This window comes from Octopus bimaculoides, chromosome 15 (genome assembly GCF_046866305.1).
Source record: "Octopus bimaculoides isolate indiv1 chromosome 15, ASM4686630v1, whole genome shotgun sequence".
NCBI classification, from domain to species: Eukaryota; Metazoa; Mollusca; class Cephalopoda; order Octopoda; family Octopodidae; genus Octopus; species Octopus bimaculoides.
In genome coordinates, this window is record NC_142942.1 from 36907082 (window position 1) to 36921525 (window position 14444).

At 37.7% G+C, this 14444-nt stretch overlaps 1 protein-coding gene across 4 annotated transcripts in view; it reads left to right on the plus strand.

The window, feature by feature from the left end:
* The window catches only part of LOC106879588 (uncharacterized), a 90169-nt gene extending 76401 nt beyond the window's left edge, over positions 1 to 13768 (plus strand). For all 4 annotated transcript variants that reach the window (XM_052973268.2, XM_052973267.2, XM_089363711.1 and 1 more), the window contains 2 exons: positions 6684 to 7150; positions 13157 to 13768. In XM_052973268.2, the coding sequence (XP_052829228.1) occupies positions 6684 to 7150; positions 13157 to 13526 (837 nt within the window). In that variant the 3' untranslated portion in view covers positions 13527 to 13768. The remainder of the gene's footprint in view (positions 1 to 6683; positions 7151 to 13156) is intronic.
* The last annotated feature ends 676 nt before the right edge of the window (positions 13769 to 14444 follow it).

A 14444-nucleotide genomic window follows, 5' to 3' on the forward strand; every position in this document is an offset into this window, starting at 1 on the left:
GCGATCCTATGAACGCAAGTCCGCTACCCCTAACCACTGGGCCATTGCGCCTCCACACTTAAAATATAACTCATATAAATATATAATAACTACTGAATGGAAGCTGCTATAAGATAACAGTTGTAAGAAGTGGGGCTGGTGAACACATTTTGGTATTCAGTAGATTCATTAGATGTATGTGGTTTCTTAAATTGCAAATAAAAATCATAGCAAGTGCAACGAATTCAAACCTTACCATGAGTCATATCTTTGCACCTCTTGGTAAAATACATAATTTTAATTTTTCCTATAATTTTCAATTTTATGTCACAGCTGGTGGATTAGCTGTAGGATGAGCGCCTAAGTGTGTACAAGTAACTGCTCCAATAATATGTAAACATCTAAATTTGCAAAAAAGGAAATATATATATATATAGGCATAAGTATGGCTGTGTGGTAAGAAGCTTCCTTCCCAACCACATTGTTTGGGGGTTCAGTCCCACTACATGGCACCTTGGGCAAGTGTCTTCTACTATAGCTTTGGGTTGACCAAAGCCTTGTGAGTGGATTTGGTAGACAGAAACTGAAAGAAGCCCATCGTATATATGTATGTATATATTGTGATACTCCGTCGGTTACAACGACGTGGGTTCCAGTTGATCCGCTCAATGGAACAGCCTGCTCGTGAAATTAACGTACAAGTGGCCGAGCACTCCACAGACATGTGTATTCGTAACATAGTTTTTCAAGGAGATTTAGCATGACACAGTGTGACAAGGCTGGCCCTTTGAAATACAGGTACAACAGAAACAAGAAGAAAGAGTGTGAGAAAGTTGTGGCAAAAGAGTACGGCAGGGTTTGCCACTCCCCCCCCCCCCCTGCTGGAGTCTCATGGACCTTTAGGTGTTTTCACTCAATAAATACTCACAACACTCGGTCTGGGAATCGAAACTACGATCCTACAACCGCGATTCCACTGCCCTAGCTACTGGGCCATTGCACCTCCACACACACACACACACACACACATATATATATATATATATATTCAATAAAGTCACCAGTCACCATTGGCTTCAACCATAGCTTCCAGATGACTTCGGAATTTCCTGCAACTCTTTTGGATGGTCTCCTTGTTTAAGTTGGTGAATGCTACTATAATCCTTGCCTTCAATTCATCTTTGGTGTTACAAGGAGTTTTGTTGGTCTCTCGCTCAACTGCACCCGACACATAATCAAGGGGTTGGCAGTCTGGGGAGTTAGGTGGGCAGATGTTAGGGGTCATGTCCTTCTACTATATCCTCTGGTAGATAAAAACTGAAAGAAGACCATCGTATATGTGTGTGTGTGTCCGTCCCACTTACTTGACAATTGATGTTGGTGTGTTTATATATCCATAACTTGGTGGGTTAGCAAAGGAGACCAATAGAATAAGTACTGGGGCTGATTTTGTCGATTAGGACCCTTTACGGTAGTGCTCCAGCATGGCTGCAGTCAGATGATTGAAACAAGTGAAAGAATAAAAGAATTATAAAATGAATATATTGTACAGAAAGAATTGTCATCAAAAATACAGTGCTTAAGTATTATATTTAAAATTTTTGATAATCTCATGTGTTTTTGAAGTATCCCAAAAATTCCAAAACAAATTTCAAGTTTCCAATTACATGGTAGCATTGGCTTTCTTGGGATAACAACTGGGATAAACATATATGTATGAAATTTTTGTCTGATAATTGAAATTTAGGAAAAGGCAAAATCATTTGGTGAGCTTCATTTTTGTTTTTGCTTATGTTTACATCAAGGTCTTTCCAAATAACAACACCATATCATTATCACAGATCAGCTAAAAATATAACAATTTTTCCTTTCTTTCACTCATCTTCAAAATACATATCTGTCTATCTTTGTCTAGTGAAGGTGTGTAGTCTAGTGGTTAGGGTGTTGCACTTGCAATCATCGATCATGTGTTTGATTCCCAGACCAGGCTGTCTGTTATTTTTTGAACAAAACACTTCATTTTACATTACTCAAGTGCAGTCTCAGAATCAGAGCTGGTGCATAAGTAATGATGCAGCATTCTGTGAGTATATTTCCAAGATGACAACACTGTGCAGGCAAGCAGATGGGTGGATTTTGAGACCATTCAGAACCAGAAAAAAGGATATCATGCTACTCCTATGGAGAACTTTTGTTTTCAGTCATCTTGATTACTGCTCCCAACTGTGGTCACTGCAGAATGGTAGAATTTGAGACAATCCAACACCACTATGCAAAGAAGATTGACTTAATGAAACTGATAAGCTACTGGGAGAGGATAAAGGAACTGAAACTCTACTGCCTTTAAAGAAGGCGTGAAAGACATGCAGTTATATACATTACTCAAGTGCTGTGTGAGGACTGGCATGTCAAAGTATAGACCCAGTGTTTCCTTTGCATCTTGTAAAAGGCAACTAAAAGAGGTTGAGGCAGAATTCACTCTCTGACCTTGTAAAACCCTCATCAGCAATAACTACCTAAACAGATCCTTGGATTGAACTGTTGTTGCTTGTGTGGTACAGAGGCCTCACCTTGCCAGGAGTAGTAGGGAATCATCAAGGAATGGTGGATGAAGTGATGCACTGTTACAGCACATGCTCCCCATGTGCTGCTGCTACTACTACTACTACTACTACTACTACTACTACTACTACTACTACTACTACTACTACTACCATATTCATATACAAAATTTTCAGAAATTTTCTGTGGTCTCAGTTAGAAGAAATATACTTCTAAATATACTTCTAAATATATACATATACAACAAATATACTTCTGTAGAAACAAATCAGTCAATATACATTTAGAATACCCTCTCTTTTCTTCCTTTCTCTCTCCCTCTCTCTCTATCACCTTTCTCTTTTGCTCTTTCGGCATGTTTCTAGGCTGAGTCCCACTGCATGACACCTTGGCACTATAGCCTCAGGCCAACCAAAGCCTTGTGTGTAGATTTGGTAGACAGAAACTGAAAGAAACCTGTTATATATATATATATATATATATATATATATATATATATATATATATATATATATATATATGTATATATGTATATATATATATATGTATGTATGTATGTATGTACATGTATATATATGTATGTATGTATGTATGTATGTGTGTGTGTGTATGTATATGTATCTATATGTGTGTTTGTATCTATGCTTGTCCCCACCACCATCGCTTGACAACTGGTGTTGATGTGTTTATATCCCCGTAACATAGCAGTTCAGCCAAAGTTACTGATTAAATAAGTACTAGGCTTACAAAGAATAAGTCCTGGGGTCAATTTGTTCGACTAAAACCCTTTAAGGTGGTGCTCCAGCATGGCCACAGTCTAATAACTAAAGCAAGTAATAGAGTAACAGAGTATGTGTGCGTGCGTGTGTGTGTGTGTGTGTGTGTGTGTGTGTATTATGTACGTATACACATATAAATATATACATATCCTGTTGTGTCTGGGGAGAGTCATTTTCTTATTGTGCCTTAAAATTTAAACACACTCACCGGTAAAATTTCCACTTTTCTTAAAATAAATAAATAAATAAATAAAAAATGAATAAATAAATAAAGAAAATAAAAAGAAAAATAAGTGGAAATTTTACCGGTGAGTGTGTTAAATTTTAAGGCACAATAAAAAAAATGACTCTCCCCAGACACAACAGAATATGCTTCAACACACAAACTCACATAAAGAATCTTGCAAACCAAATCCCAAAACGAAATATATACACACAGTTCTATATTTAAGAGATGAGGAATTATTTACATTATTTACATTATTTACATTTGACGGATATTTGTCCTCATCTTGTTTGTTGTTAACACAACATTTCGGCTGATATACCCTCCAGCCTTCGTCAGGTGTCTTGGGGAAATAGTAACATCGTTAGGAATGAGAACCCAGGTTCGAAATTTCCCCATGACACCTGACGAAGGCTGGAGGGTATATCAGCCGAAACGTTGTGTTAACAACAAACAAGATGAGGACAAATATCCGTCAAATGTAAATAATGGAAATAATGGAAATATATACATATCCTTCCATTTCTATTCAACTAGAATTTCTCTGAACATTGAGTATATCTCTTTTCATCTCGTAAATGCACCCACTACACTCTCTGAGTGGTTGGCGTTAGGAAGGGCATCCAGCTGTAGAAACTCTGCCAAATCAGATTGGAGCCTGGTGTAGCCATCTGGTTTCACCAGTCCTCAGTCAAATCGTCCAACCCATGCTAGCATGGAAAGCGGACGTTAAACAACGACGACGACAACAACTGCAAATAAATAGGTATATATTTGTCCTCCCATCTCTATTCTACTAGAAGTGCCCTGGACTTTGAGTGTCACTCTCTTCACCTCTCCCTCCCTCTCTTTTTGTCTCTTAATCTACTTGCCTTCTTTCACACCCCACTTCCTCTCGCTCTCTCTCTCTCTCTCTCTCTATACCCCTCATCATATATTCACTAAATCTCCACCCTTTCTCCATTTACCCCCCCCCCCCCAACTTCCTTCCTCTCTTCCCCTCCACTTACTCTCATCTGTTTCCCTCCAGTCCTTCTTCTCAGCCACCTCCTCTCCCTCTTCACCTCCTCTCCCTCTTCACCTCCTCTCCCTCTTCACCTCCTCCTCTCTATTAAATCTCCAGTCTCCCCCCCATTCATCCTCCTCTCCCTTCTTCCTTCACCTTCCAGCTGCTCTCCTCTCTCAGTCTTCCTCCATTCTTCACTCTCAACCTCCTCTCCCCCTCCACTTGCTCTTCTCTTTGTCTCAGTCTACCCTACCACCCACTCGCCCCCTCACACATCCATTTACTCCCTTTCCTCACCCTCTACTTACTCTCCACTCTTACCCTCCACTTGCTCTCCTCTCTCACTCTTTGCTTGCTTCCCTCTCTGTTTCAACTTACTCTCTCCTCTCCCTCCTCTAATAATCCCATCATTCCTTCTCTCTCTTACTCTCTCACTCTCTCCCTCTATCTATCTCTTGCTATCTCTCTATCTCTCTCTTTCACTTGCTCTCTCTCTCTCTCCCCCTCTCTTTCTCTCTACCTACAAACACTGTACACATATGACCATACACCACAAAGAAGGAGGTAAATAGTGCAGATGGGGGCTGACCATGTTCCTGAAAGAAAATAATTTGCTCACAATCATGCAACATGGTTTCCATCCAGGAAGGAACTGCCTCACACGGCTACTACAACATTATGACTAGGTACTGAAACAGCAGCTCAACCACTCAAATGTGGCTCAACTTTACCAAGATCTTTGACAAAGTTGATCATGGGACAATATGTCACAAACTACATGACCTTGATATCACTGGAAAACTAGGGGAGTGACTGTATGGCCTTTTAAAAGGCAGAAGTCAGACAGTTGTAATCAGTGGTGCTATCTCAGGGGATTCATCAATTCTAAGTGGAGACCCATAAGGAATTGTATTGGGACCACTACTGCTTGCGGTGGTTTTCACAGACATGCCTTCAGCCATACAGTCAGCCACTCTTACCAGCTATGCTGATGATACAAAAGTATCACAAATGGTCAAGGACCCTGATGACATGATATACTAAAATTTAAAAATATCTGAGTGCAATATATAAATAGACTGATAAAAATAGCATGCAGTTCAATACTAAGAAGTTTCATGAACTCTGCTATCAGCCAATAAACAGACTACAGTCAGAATACACAGGATCAAGGGGTAGTGCAATCCCAAAATCAGAGTCAGTGCATGACCAGGGAATTCACATGAGTAATGATGCAGCATTCTGTGTGTGTATTACCAAGATGACAACACTGTGCAGGCAAGTAGCTGGATGAATGTTGAGATCATTCAGGACCCGGAAAAAGGATATTATGCTACTACTATGGAGAACTTTTGTTTTCAGTCATCTGGATTACTGCTCCCAACTGCGGTCACTGCAGAATGTTCACCTAGTGGTAGAATTTGAGACAATCCAGCACCACTACACAAAGAAGATTGGCTTAATGAAACTGATAAGCTACTGGGAGAGAGTAAAGGAACTGAAACTCTACTGCCTTTAGAGAAGGCTTAAAAGATATGCAGTAATATACATTTAGAAGATCCTGGAATGTCTAGTCTCAAATTTGGAATTGAAATCTATACCAGCCACTGAACTGGACAGCATTGCATTGTGCCGAAGATTCTGTCTTCCCCATATAAAATAAGGAACCAGAACTCTAACAGTTGTGGCTTCAATGGTCCACAACTATTCAACATTCTGCCAAACAGCCTCAGAGATGCAGAGGTCTTCATGGAATATCTGGAGAAATTTTTATCTGAGATGAACCCACGTTGCAGGAGACACAAAGAAGAGTAGCTTCATCCAACTCACTACTTCACCAGAAACTGTACAATAAAAAAACACAGTCACACTGAAAGGTGATGCCGCAGCATGGTCTCAGCCTCTAACTGAAACTAGTAAAGGATAAAAGAAAAGATTAAGTTTCCTACATTGTTCATATTCATAATTGTTCAGTTTAATTTTTGGAGTGAAATTTGAAGCTTTGAAGTTATAGGATAAATCTTCGGAGGAAATTTGTGATATTTATGCCTTTCCTAATCGTGTCTGCAAAATGGTTAGAAATGATATTTGAATTATAATTTTACTTCAACAATATTTTCTTCTGTTTCAGATTCCAATGCACATGAAGAAAAAACACAAAGCATTTGAACATTCTGAAAATGTGACACTAGTTACGGCTTATTTCCAATTAGACACCTTTAGAAAGGGTGGAAATAGTCACGTAAACCCCAATGTATATAAAAAGTGGTGTTCTGTTTATTCTCGGATTCTCAATCCAGTCGTTTTCTTCACAGACTCTCCAGAGATTCTCTCAATGTTTAAAAAACTGCGATCACCAAGTTTAGATAACTTAACAAAATTGATCCTGGTTAATCGAACAGACTTGTGGGCATTTAGTCTGAAACCCCAAATTGCTAAAATATTCAGTCAAGCTGATTATCCAAAATTCCATCCAAACACTGTGATACCTGACTATTCTTGTGTGATGCATGCTAAATATGAGCTACTCAAAAAGTCTATCCAACAGAATTATTTTCACACAAACTTTTTTATGTGGATTGACTTTGGATATTTTCGGTAAGTGTTATGTATTTAAATAATAATTGTTTTTATTTATTCAGTACCTATGTCTGTCTACTTATTTATATATATTTAATACAAATTTCTATACTTGGTTATAATTCAAATACTTATTTATGGGGTTCCTCAAAGCTCTGTCCTTGGTCTATTACTCTTCTTAAAGTATATATATTAATGAATTACATTCTATCACACAGTATAGTTTATCATTTTGCAGATGACACAAATTTAGTCTATTCTGGTTCAACAGAGAAATTATAAGGAATGAATATAATCAAAATTTAAGAAGTTTTTACCAATTTGTCTGCCTCTACTGCAACAAAATTTAAATTGTTCTTTACTCTAAAGCAAGAAAACAAACACAAGATTTACTCTTTTACTCTTCTACTTGTTTCAGTCATTTGACTGTGGCCATGCTGGAGCACCGCCTTTAGTCGAATAAATTGACCCCAGGACTTATTCTTTGAAAGCCTAGTACTTATTCTATCGGTCTTTTTTGCCGAACCGCTACGTTACGGGGATGTAAACACACCACCATCGGTTACCAAGCGATGCTGGGAGGACAAACACAGACACACAAACATATACACACACATACATATATATATATACATATATACGACGGGCTTCTTTCAGTTTCCGTCTACCATATCCACTCACAAGGCTTTGGTCGGCCTGAGGCTATAGTAGAAGGTGCTACGCAGTGTGAATGAACCCGGAACCATGTATATATATATATGTGTGTGTGTGTGTGTGTGTGTGTGTGTGTGTGTGTGTGTGTAGTGATTATTTTGGAATTGTATGGATAATACCATACTTAATTCTGGTGCCTAAACTTAAGTACCATATTCACCTTGAATCTAAATTTTATATATATATATATATATATATATATATATATATATATATATATATATATATATATATACATATATATGTATGCGTGTGTGTGTGTATGTATAGAAAAAGTAAAGAAACTGGGTGCGTGTTGTACTACATGGATATATCAGGGGTTGAACAGAAAGAATACAACAAGCAGAAAAAGTTAGACAAAAGCAGAACAAATGGGGAAACTAGATGAAAACTTAATGGACAGGAAATTAGACAAAGGCATGATACATGGAATATTCATAGCTGAGTTTTCCTCGTCAGTCAATGACACAAAATATCATAGTGGTTTCATGTCATTACCATTGAGACAACTCAATTTTACAGGCACTTGTGCTATTATTAAGCCACTGGGAAAAAGCTAGCGAATGTATACTAAGACAGAAGCAAACAAGACATATAAATACAACAAACAAAGAATTATGCATATATAACAGCACAAAGCCTAATGGCTATATACAACAGAAGAAAAGAAATAATTTTACATATACCACAAATACAACAGAAAGAGCTTTGCAGCTATCAAACAAACTTAGTGGCTGCTGCTTTCGTCTGACTTTTTCTCCTAGTTGTATTCTTTCTGTTTAACCCTTGATACATACATACATACATACATACATACATTGTTGTTGGTATTCCGTCGCTTACGACGTCGAGGGTTCCAGTTGATCCGATCAACAGAACAGCCTGCTCGTGAAATTAACATGCAAGTGGCTGAGCACTCCACAGACACGTGTACCCTTAACGTAGTTCTCAGGGATATTCAGAGTGACACAGTGTGTGACAAGGCTGACCCTTTGAATTACAGGCACAACAGAAACAGGAAGTAAGAATGAGAGAAAGTTGTGGTGGAAGAGTACAGCAGGGTTCGCCACCATAACCGCGAGTCCGCTGCCCTAACCACTGGGCCATTGCACCTCCACATACATACATACATACATACATACATACATACATACATACGTGTGTGTGTGTGTGTGTATACAAGGCCTTGCAGATAAACTGAGACCAATTTTAAGCAGTTTAACATTCCATTTTTTGACAAAACTTTGCTTGCTTGAAAATCTAATCCTCCTGTTTATTTTTAAGATAAATAGCGAACTGATTTGACAGCAGAAAGTCATGGAACAACATAATTGTCTCACCATAGTTGTTTTGGCATGCACTGGGCACACTGCCAATAAAATTGATAAGTTGACAAAATTTCCAAAAAGAGCAATTTATCATGGGTATAAACAATTTATAGAAGAAAGAAAGATTAATAGAAAAGAACACAAAACTTGAAGTGATTCCAAACACAATCCAAAATTTCTCACTGGCCTCAAATGCTCAATTGAAGCCAACCCATTCATATCCATGGCAACTCTTGCAAAGAAACACAGTATCCAGAGCCGTGAGCAGGAACCTTGGCATGACTAACTATGTTCGATGATGCTATCATCTCCTAACAGCCAAAGCCAAAAGCAGTCAGAGCTGAGAGATGCCCAAAGTTTCTGCTATTCATCAAGCATCAAGGTGCAGGAAAAACTCAAAAATTTAACAAAAACACAAACAGAAGACTATACAAAAACATAGTAGAAAATTTGTAGCTAGCCCCTTATCAATCAATGTCCAAAAGATTATTACAATTGCACACACTTAATGCTGATATTGTTCACTTTTGGTGATGCCTTTGGTGATAAGCCACAGTGAATAGGTAACAAAAGTACAGGACAGTGACAAGAACAAACACGACAAAATAAAATATACATATACAACAGAAAAGCCATGCAGCTGCATGACAAGCAAGTATAGGGTAATACAAAGGAAAATGAAACTGTCCTGGAGACAAGAAGGACAGATAGACAGTCAGAATGAAGGAAGAAGTAACGTATTAGGGAGGGAAAGATAGAGGATATATATATATATATACAACCCTTAATGGTGCTGGTGGTGGTGGTGGTGGTAATAATGATAATGTCAACAACATTGCTAAAGTGAATGACTTCAGCTATAAAATATGGTGTTAAGCAGGGGCGGGGGAACAAACCAGATAATCAATTTTTAGAATAAATTAAAATTTTCAAGGACATTTAACTGAAATTAATCAACTATAGTATTTTTAAATAGGTGCTTATTTCATCAACTCCTGAAAGATGAAGCAAAAAATTAACCTCTGTAGGGAACTATATTGGGACATATCTAAATACTACAAGGTATTTTTGCTACCTCATTAGCTCTCGAATTAAAATGTTCCATTCGTCAGATATATTGTGATTTCAAATTTTGGCACAAGGCTAGCAATTTCAGGGGTGAGGATAAGTCGATTACATCAAAATCAGTGTTTAACTGGTACTTATTTTATCACCCCCAAGGAGGAAAGGTGAAGCCAACTCTGACAGTATTTGAACTCAGAATGTAATGTCGGAACAAATGCTGCTAAGCATTTTCCCCAGCTTTAAGTATCAGGCTTTAAAAACATAAGTACTGGGGTCAATTCATTTGACTAAAAAACTCTTCAAAGTCATGCCCAGTCTGGTTGCAATCCAATGACTGAAACAAAAATAAAAGATAAAAGTTACTCATATCAATATATTGTATTGTATATTGATTATTGTTAATGTAACAATTTATTGTCTTTACTTACAATTGCATGGTAACTGCATCATCATCATCGTTTAACGTCCACTTTCCATGCTAGCATGGGTTGGACAATTTGACTGAGGACTGGTGGACCAGGTGGCTACACCAGGCTCCAATCTGATTTGGCAGAGTTTCTACAGCTGGATGCCCTCCCTAACGCCAACCACTCCGAGAGTGTAGTGGGTGCTTTTACATGCCACTGGCACGAAGGCCAGTCAGGCGGTACTGGCAACGGCCGCACTCGAAATGGTGTATTTTACGTACCACCTGCACAGGAGCCAGTCCAGCAGTACTGGCAATGATCTTGCTTGAATGTCTTTTCACGTGCCACTGGCACAAGTGCCAGGAAAGCGACGTTGGTAACAATCACTCACTATTTAAGTAGCTGATACAGTCAGTGCTAGGTGCCACTAATTTCTACATACATCAAAATATGACTGTCTTACCTCATATTTCAACACAATAAACATTGACAAAACTCCTCTGTGGTAAATATTTCGACATCAGTTCCACTGTCTGAAGATTCTTTATAATCATACATATTTTATATTCACTGGGTTTGCTTCCAGTTCTTTACATGCTGAGTTCAAACTCTGTCAAGGTCAGCATTGTCTTTCATCCCTTTGGGATTTATAAAATAAAATGCCAGTGAAGAATTGGGATCAATGTAACTGGCGTGCCCCCTCTTCTTGATATTGCTGGCCTTAAACTCTTCAACAGACTGGTGTTCTGTTCAAGGGGAATGTTGCGATCTCAGTCACTTACATACTATGAAATCTGGATAACTGGTCTTATGAGTTATACGGCCCATGGAAAAAGAACAAAGTTTGGTGACGATGATGATGATAACTTTTTTTTCCCATTTCTCAATGTCTCTTCCATCTATAAAATCATGTTGATATACTACTATACTGGCACTCTATCAGCTACAAGGACGAGGGTTCAAATTGATCCAATCAAAGAACAGCCTCCTCATGAAATTAATGTGTATGTGGCTGAGCACTCCACAGACATGTGTACCCTTCACATAGTTCTCAGGGAGAATCAGTATGACACAGAGTGTGACAAGGCTGGCCCTTTGAAATATAGGTACTACTCATTTTTGCCAGCTGAGTGGACTGGAGCAACATGAAATAAAGTGTCTTGCTCAAGGATACAACAGATCACCAGGAATCAAACTCACAACCTTGAGATCACAAGCCAAATACCCTGATCACTAAGCCAGGCACCTTCACTATAAAATCATGTAACTGGAGACAACATGAAAGGACAAATATATACAATGATCTTACCTTAGAAATTTTTTATCATGATACTTTTTATGAAACCATCCTTATATCTGATACAAAGAATAACGGTTCATGTAGCTGCTCTGTCTGCAGCAACATAATTCTCTAATTTCTTTTCCATTCTTTGGCTAGTACCTCTCTCCAGTCAGCTCATAGTTTTGTCTGGCAAACCTACAGACAGGCAGCTAGACTACACACAAAGATTAACTTTAGCAGTAACTCATTGGTTCACTATCCTTTTCTCTGACTAAAACACTTCCAAAAATAAGAACAACAATCATCGTCGTTTAACGTCCATTTTCCATGCTAGCATGGCTTGGACGATTTGACTGAGGACTGGTGAAACCAGATGGCTACACCAGGCTCCAATCTGATTTGGCAGAGTTTCTACAGCTGGATGCCCTTCCCAATGCCAACCACTCAGAGAGTGTAGTGGGTGCTTTTACGTGCCACCGGCACAAAGGCCAGTCAGGCGGTTGGCAATGGCCACGCTCAAAATGGTGTATTTTATCTGCCACCTGCACAAGAGCCAGTCCAGGGGCACTGGCAACGATCTCGCTCAAAAGTCCTTACACATGCCGCGGGCACAAGTGCCAGAAAGGCATCGCTGGGCACAGATGCCATCACAATTTTATGTAAACTGAACTTCAACCTTTGTTCTAGCTCCCATGTTCTTCTAACAGACAAACCAAAAATATTATTTCTCACTGAAACACAAATCTTTTATCTTTTATCTCTAACTAATTTCTATTGTTTAGGTTATATTCTATATTCCAAATTCGTCTTTCTGAAAATGGTGAAAATATATTCATTATTGTATACAACACCTGTAGGAAATTACCTACAATTGATTGTTTCATACTTACTGCAATACATGCAAACATCTGTCTGGAAATTAAAAGATGCTTCCAAGATTTCACTGCATGTCAACTTTCTCTCATCCACTTCCAGTCCCCAGTTTTAGCTAGGTTTTCTGGTCCTTTGCTAGTTCTTAGTAACTTTCCCAAATTCCCTTTGTTGCATGCAAAAATGGCTCTGTTAGCAGAACACTTGCTGCTAAAGTTGTAGCATTTATTGTGTAATTTGTTTGAGATACCTAATATCTTAAACAGAAAAGTGGCTTTGTATTTTGAAGAGTTGAAGATCAATATTGTCTACAACAGATTTGTTAATTAAATGGGGGGTTTTTCTCTCTCTTTTTCAGCTATGAAGTAAACAAAACAGAAAAATTTGGCTTAAGTCTTCCAAAAGGATTTGACTTCAGAAGTGTGGCTTTCAGCTTAGAATGTAATTTTCAGAAAATACCTTTGAAAGAAATAATATGGAAAAACCTTGTTTGGGTTGCTGGTGGTGCAAACCTTGGACATTATGATGTCTTAACAAGATTCTGTGATGACTACATTAGTAGTGTTAAAAGGGCTTTGAACCAAAACTTGATGAGTACTGACCAACAAATTATATATGCTATGAATGTCTATAGGAATTGGTCATCAGTGACTTTACAGCTTTGCCATGCAGGTTGGTTTTGCTTAGGATATTTAGCAAAAGATTCATGGGAACAACAACACAAATAATCATGTGATAACTGCTGATTTTTTTCTTTCAAGATTTTTATGTCTATAATTATCATTTATTTCCATATTATTTATTTTCATAAACAATATTTATTTCTGTAAGGAATATTCCTGCAATACATCAGTTGACTACCGAGTGCTTGTTATGAGATGCAGCATAATGTAAATTTGCTTTATTCTTTTATACTTTTTGTTTTTGACAAATCATTTTACTGAATATATTCTGCAAACATTTACTTGAATAGATTTCATTGTTATTTTTTCTTTGTGTTATTTTTTAATAATATTAATTATAAAAGAATAATATAACATAAAAAAGAATTTCTCTTAATGTTTCTACATCTATATTTCATGTTATCATGAGTTTGGGATTTCTACACAGCATCCAATCTCTGCCAACTATCATTTTCACTTTCAACATCTCAAATACAATGGAAATATTACATAAAACCAACTCCTATATCACATTTAATTCTTTTTCCCTTTTCAGTTTTCATAGGACCAGATCAAGTGAAAACTTCACTTCCAGTGTCATTCACCAGAGAACTTTGGTGAATAGAAATGTTGATAGTCCTAACTTCAACAAATCTTTTGTTCGTATCTGGAATAAGAAGCTAATAGTTAAGTCACCCACTTAACAGTTCTATTTACCTCTGAGTGCTTTTACAGTGCTTAGAAAAACTGGAGGATCATACAATAAGTATGTGAACCTGAGAGGGGAATATGTTGAATAAATTTGCAATTAACTGTTCCTCTTGTATTTTCTTTTACACAAAGCCAGAAACATTTCAGCACCCCCTCATTTTTATATGTATATATATATATATATATATATAAAAACACATGAGGGTGTGCTGAAAAGTTTCTGGCTTTAAGAGTATTGCAAAAGGCTTGGTTGGAGGCCTAACCTTTCGAGTT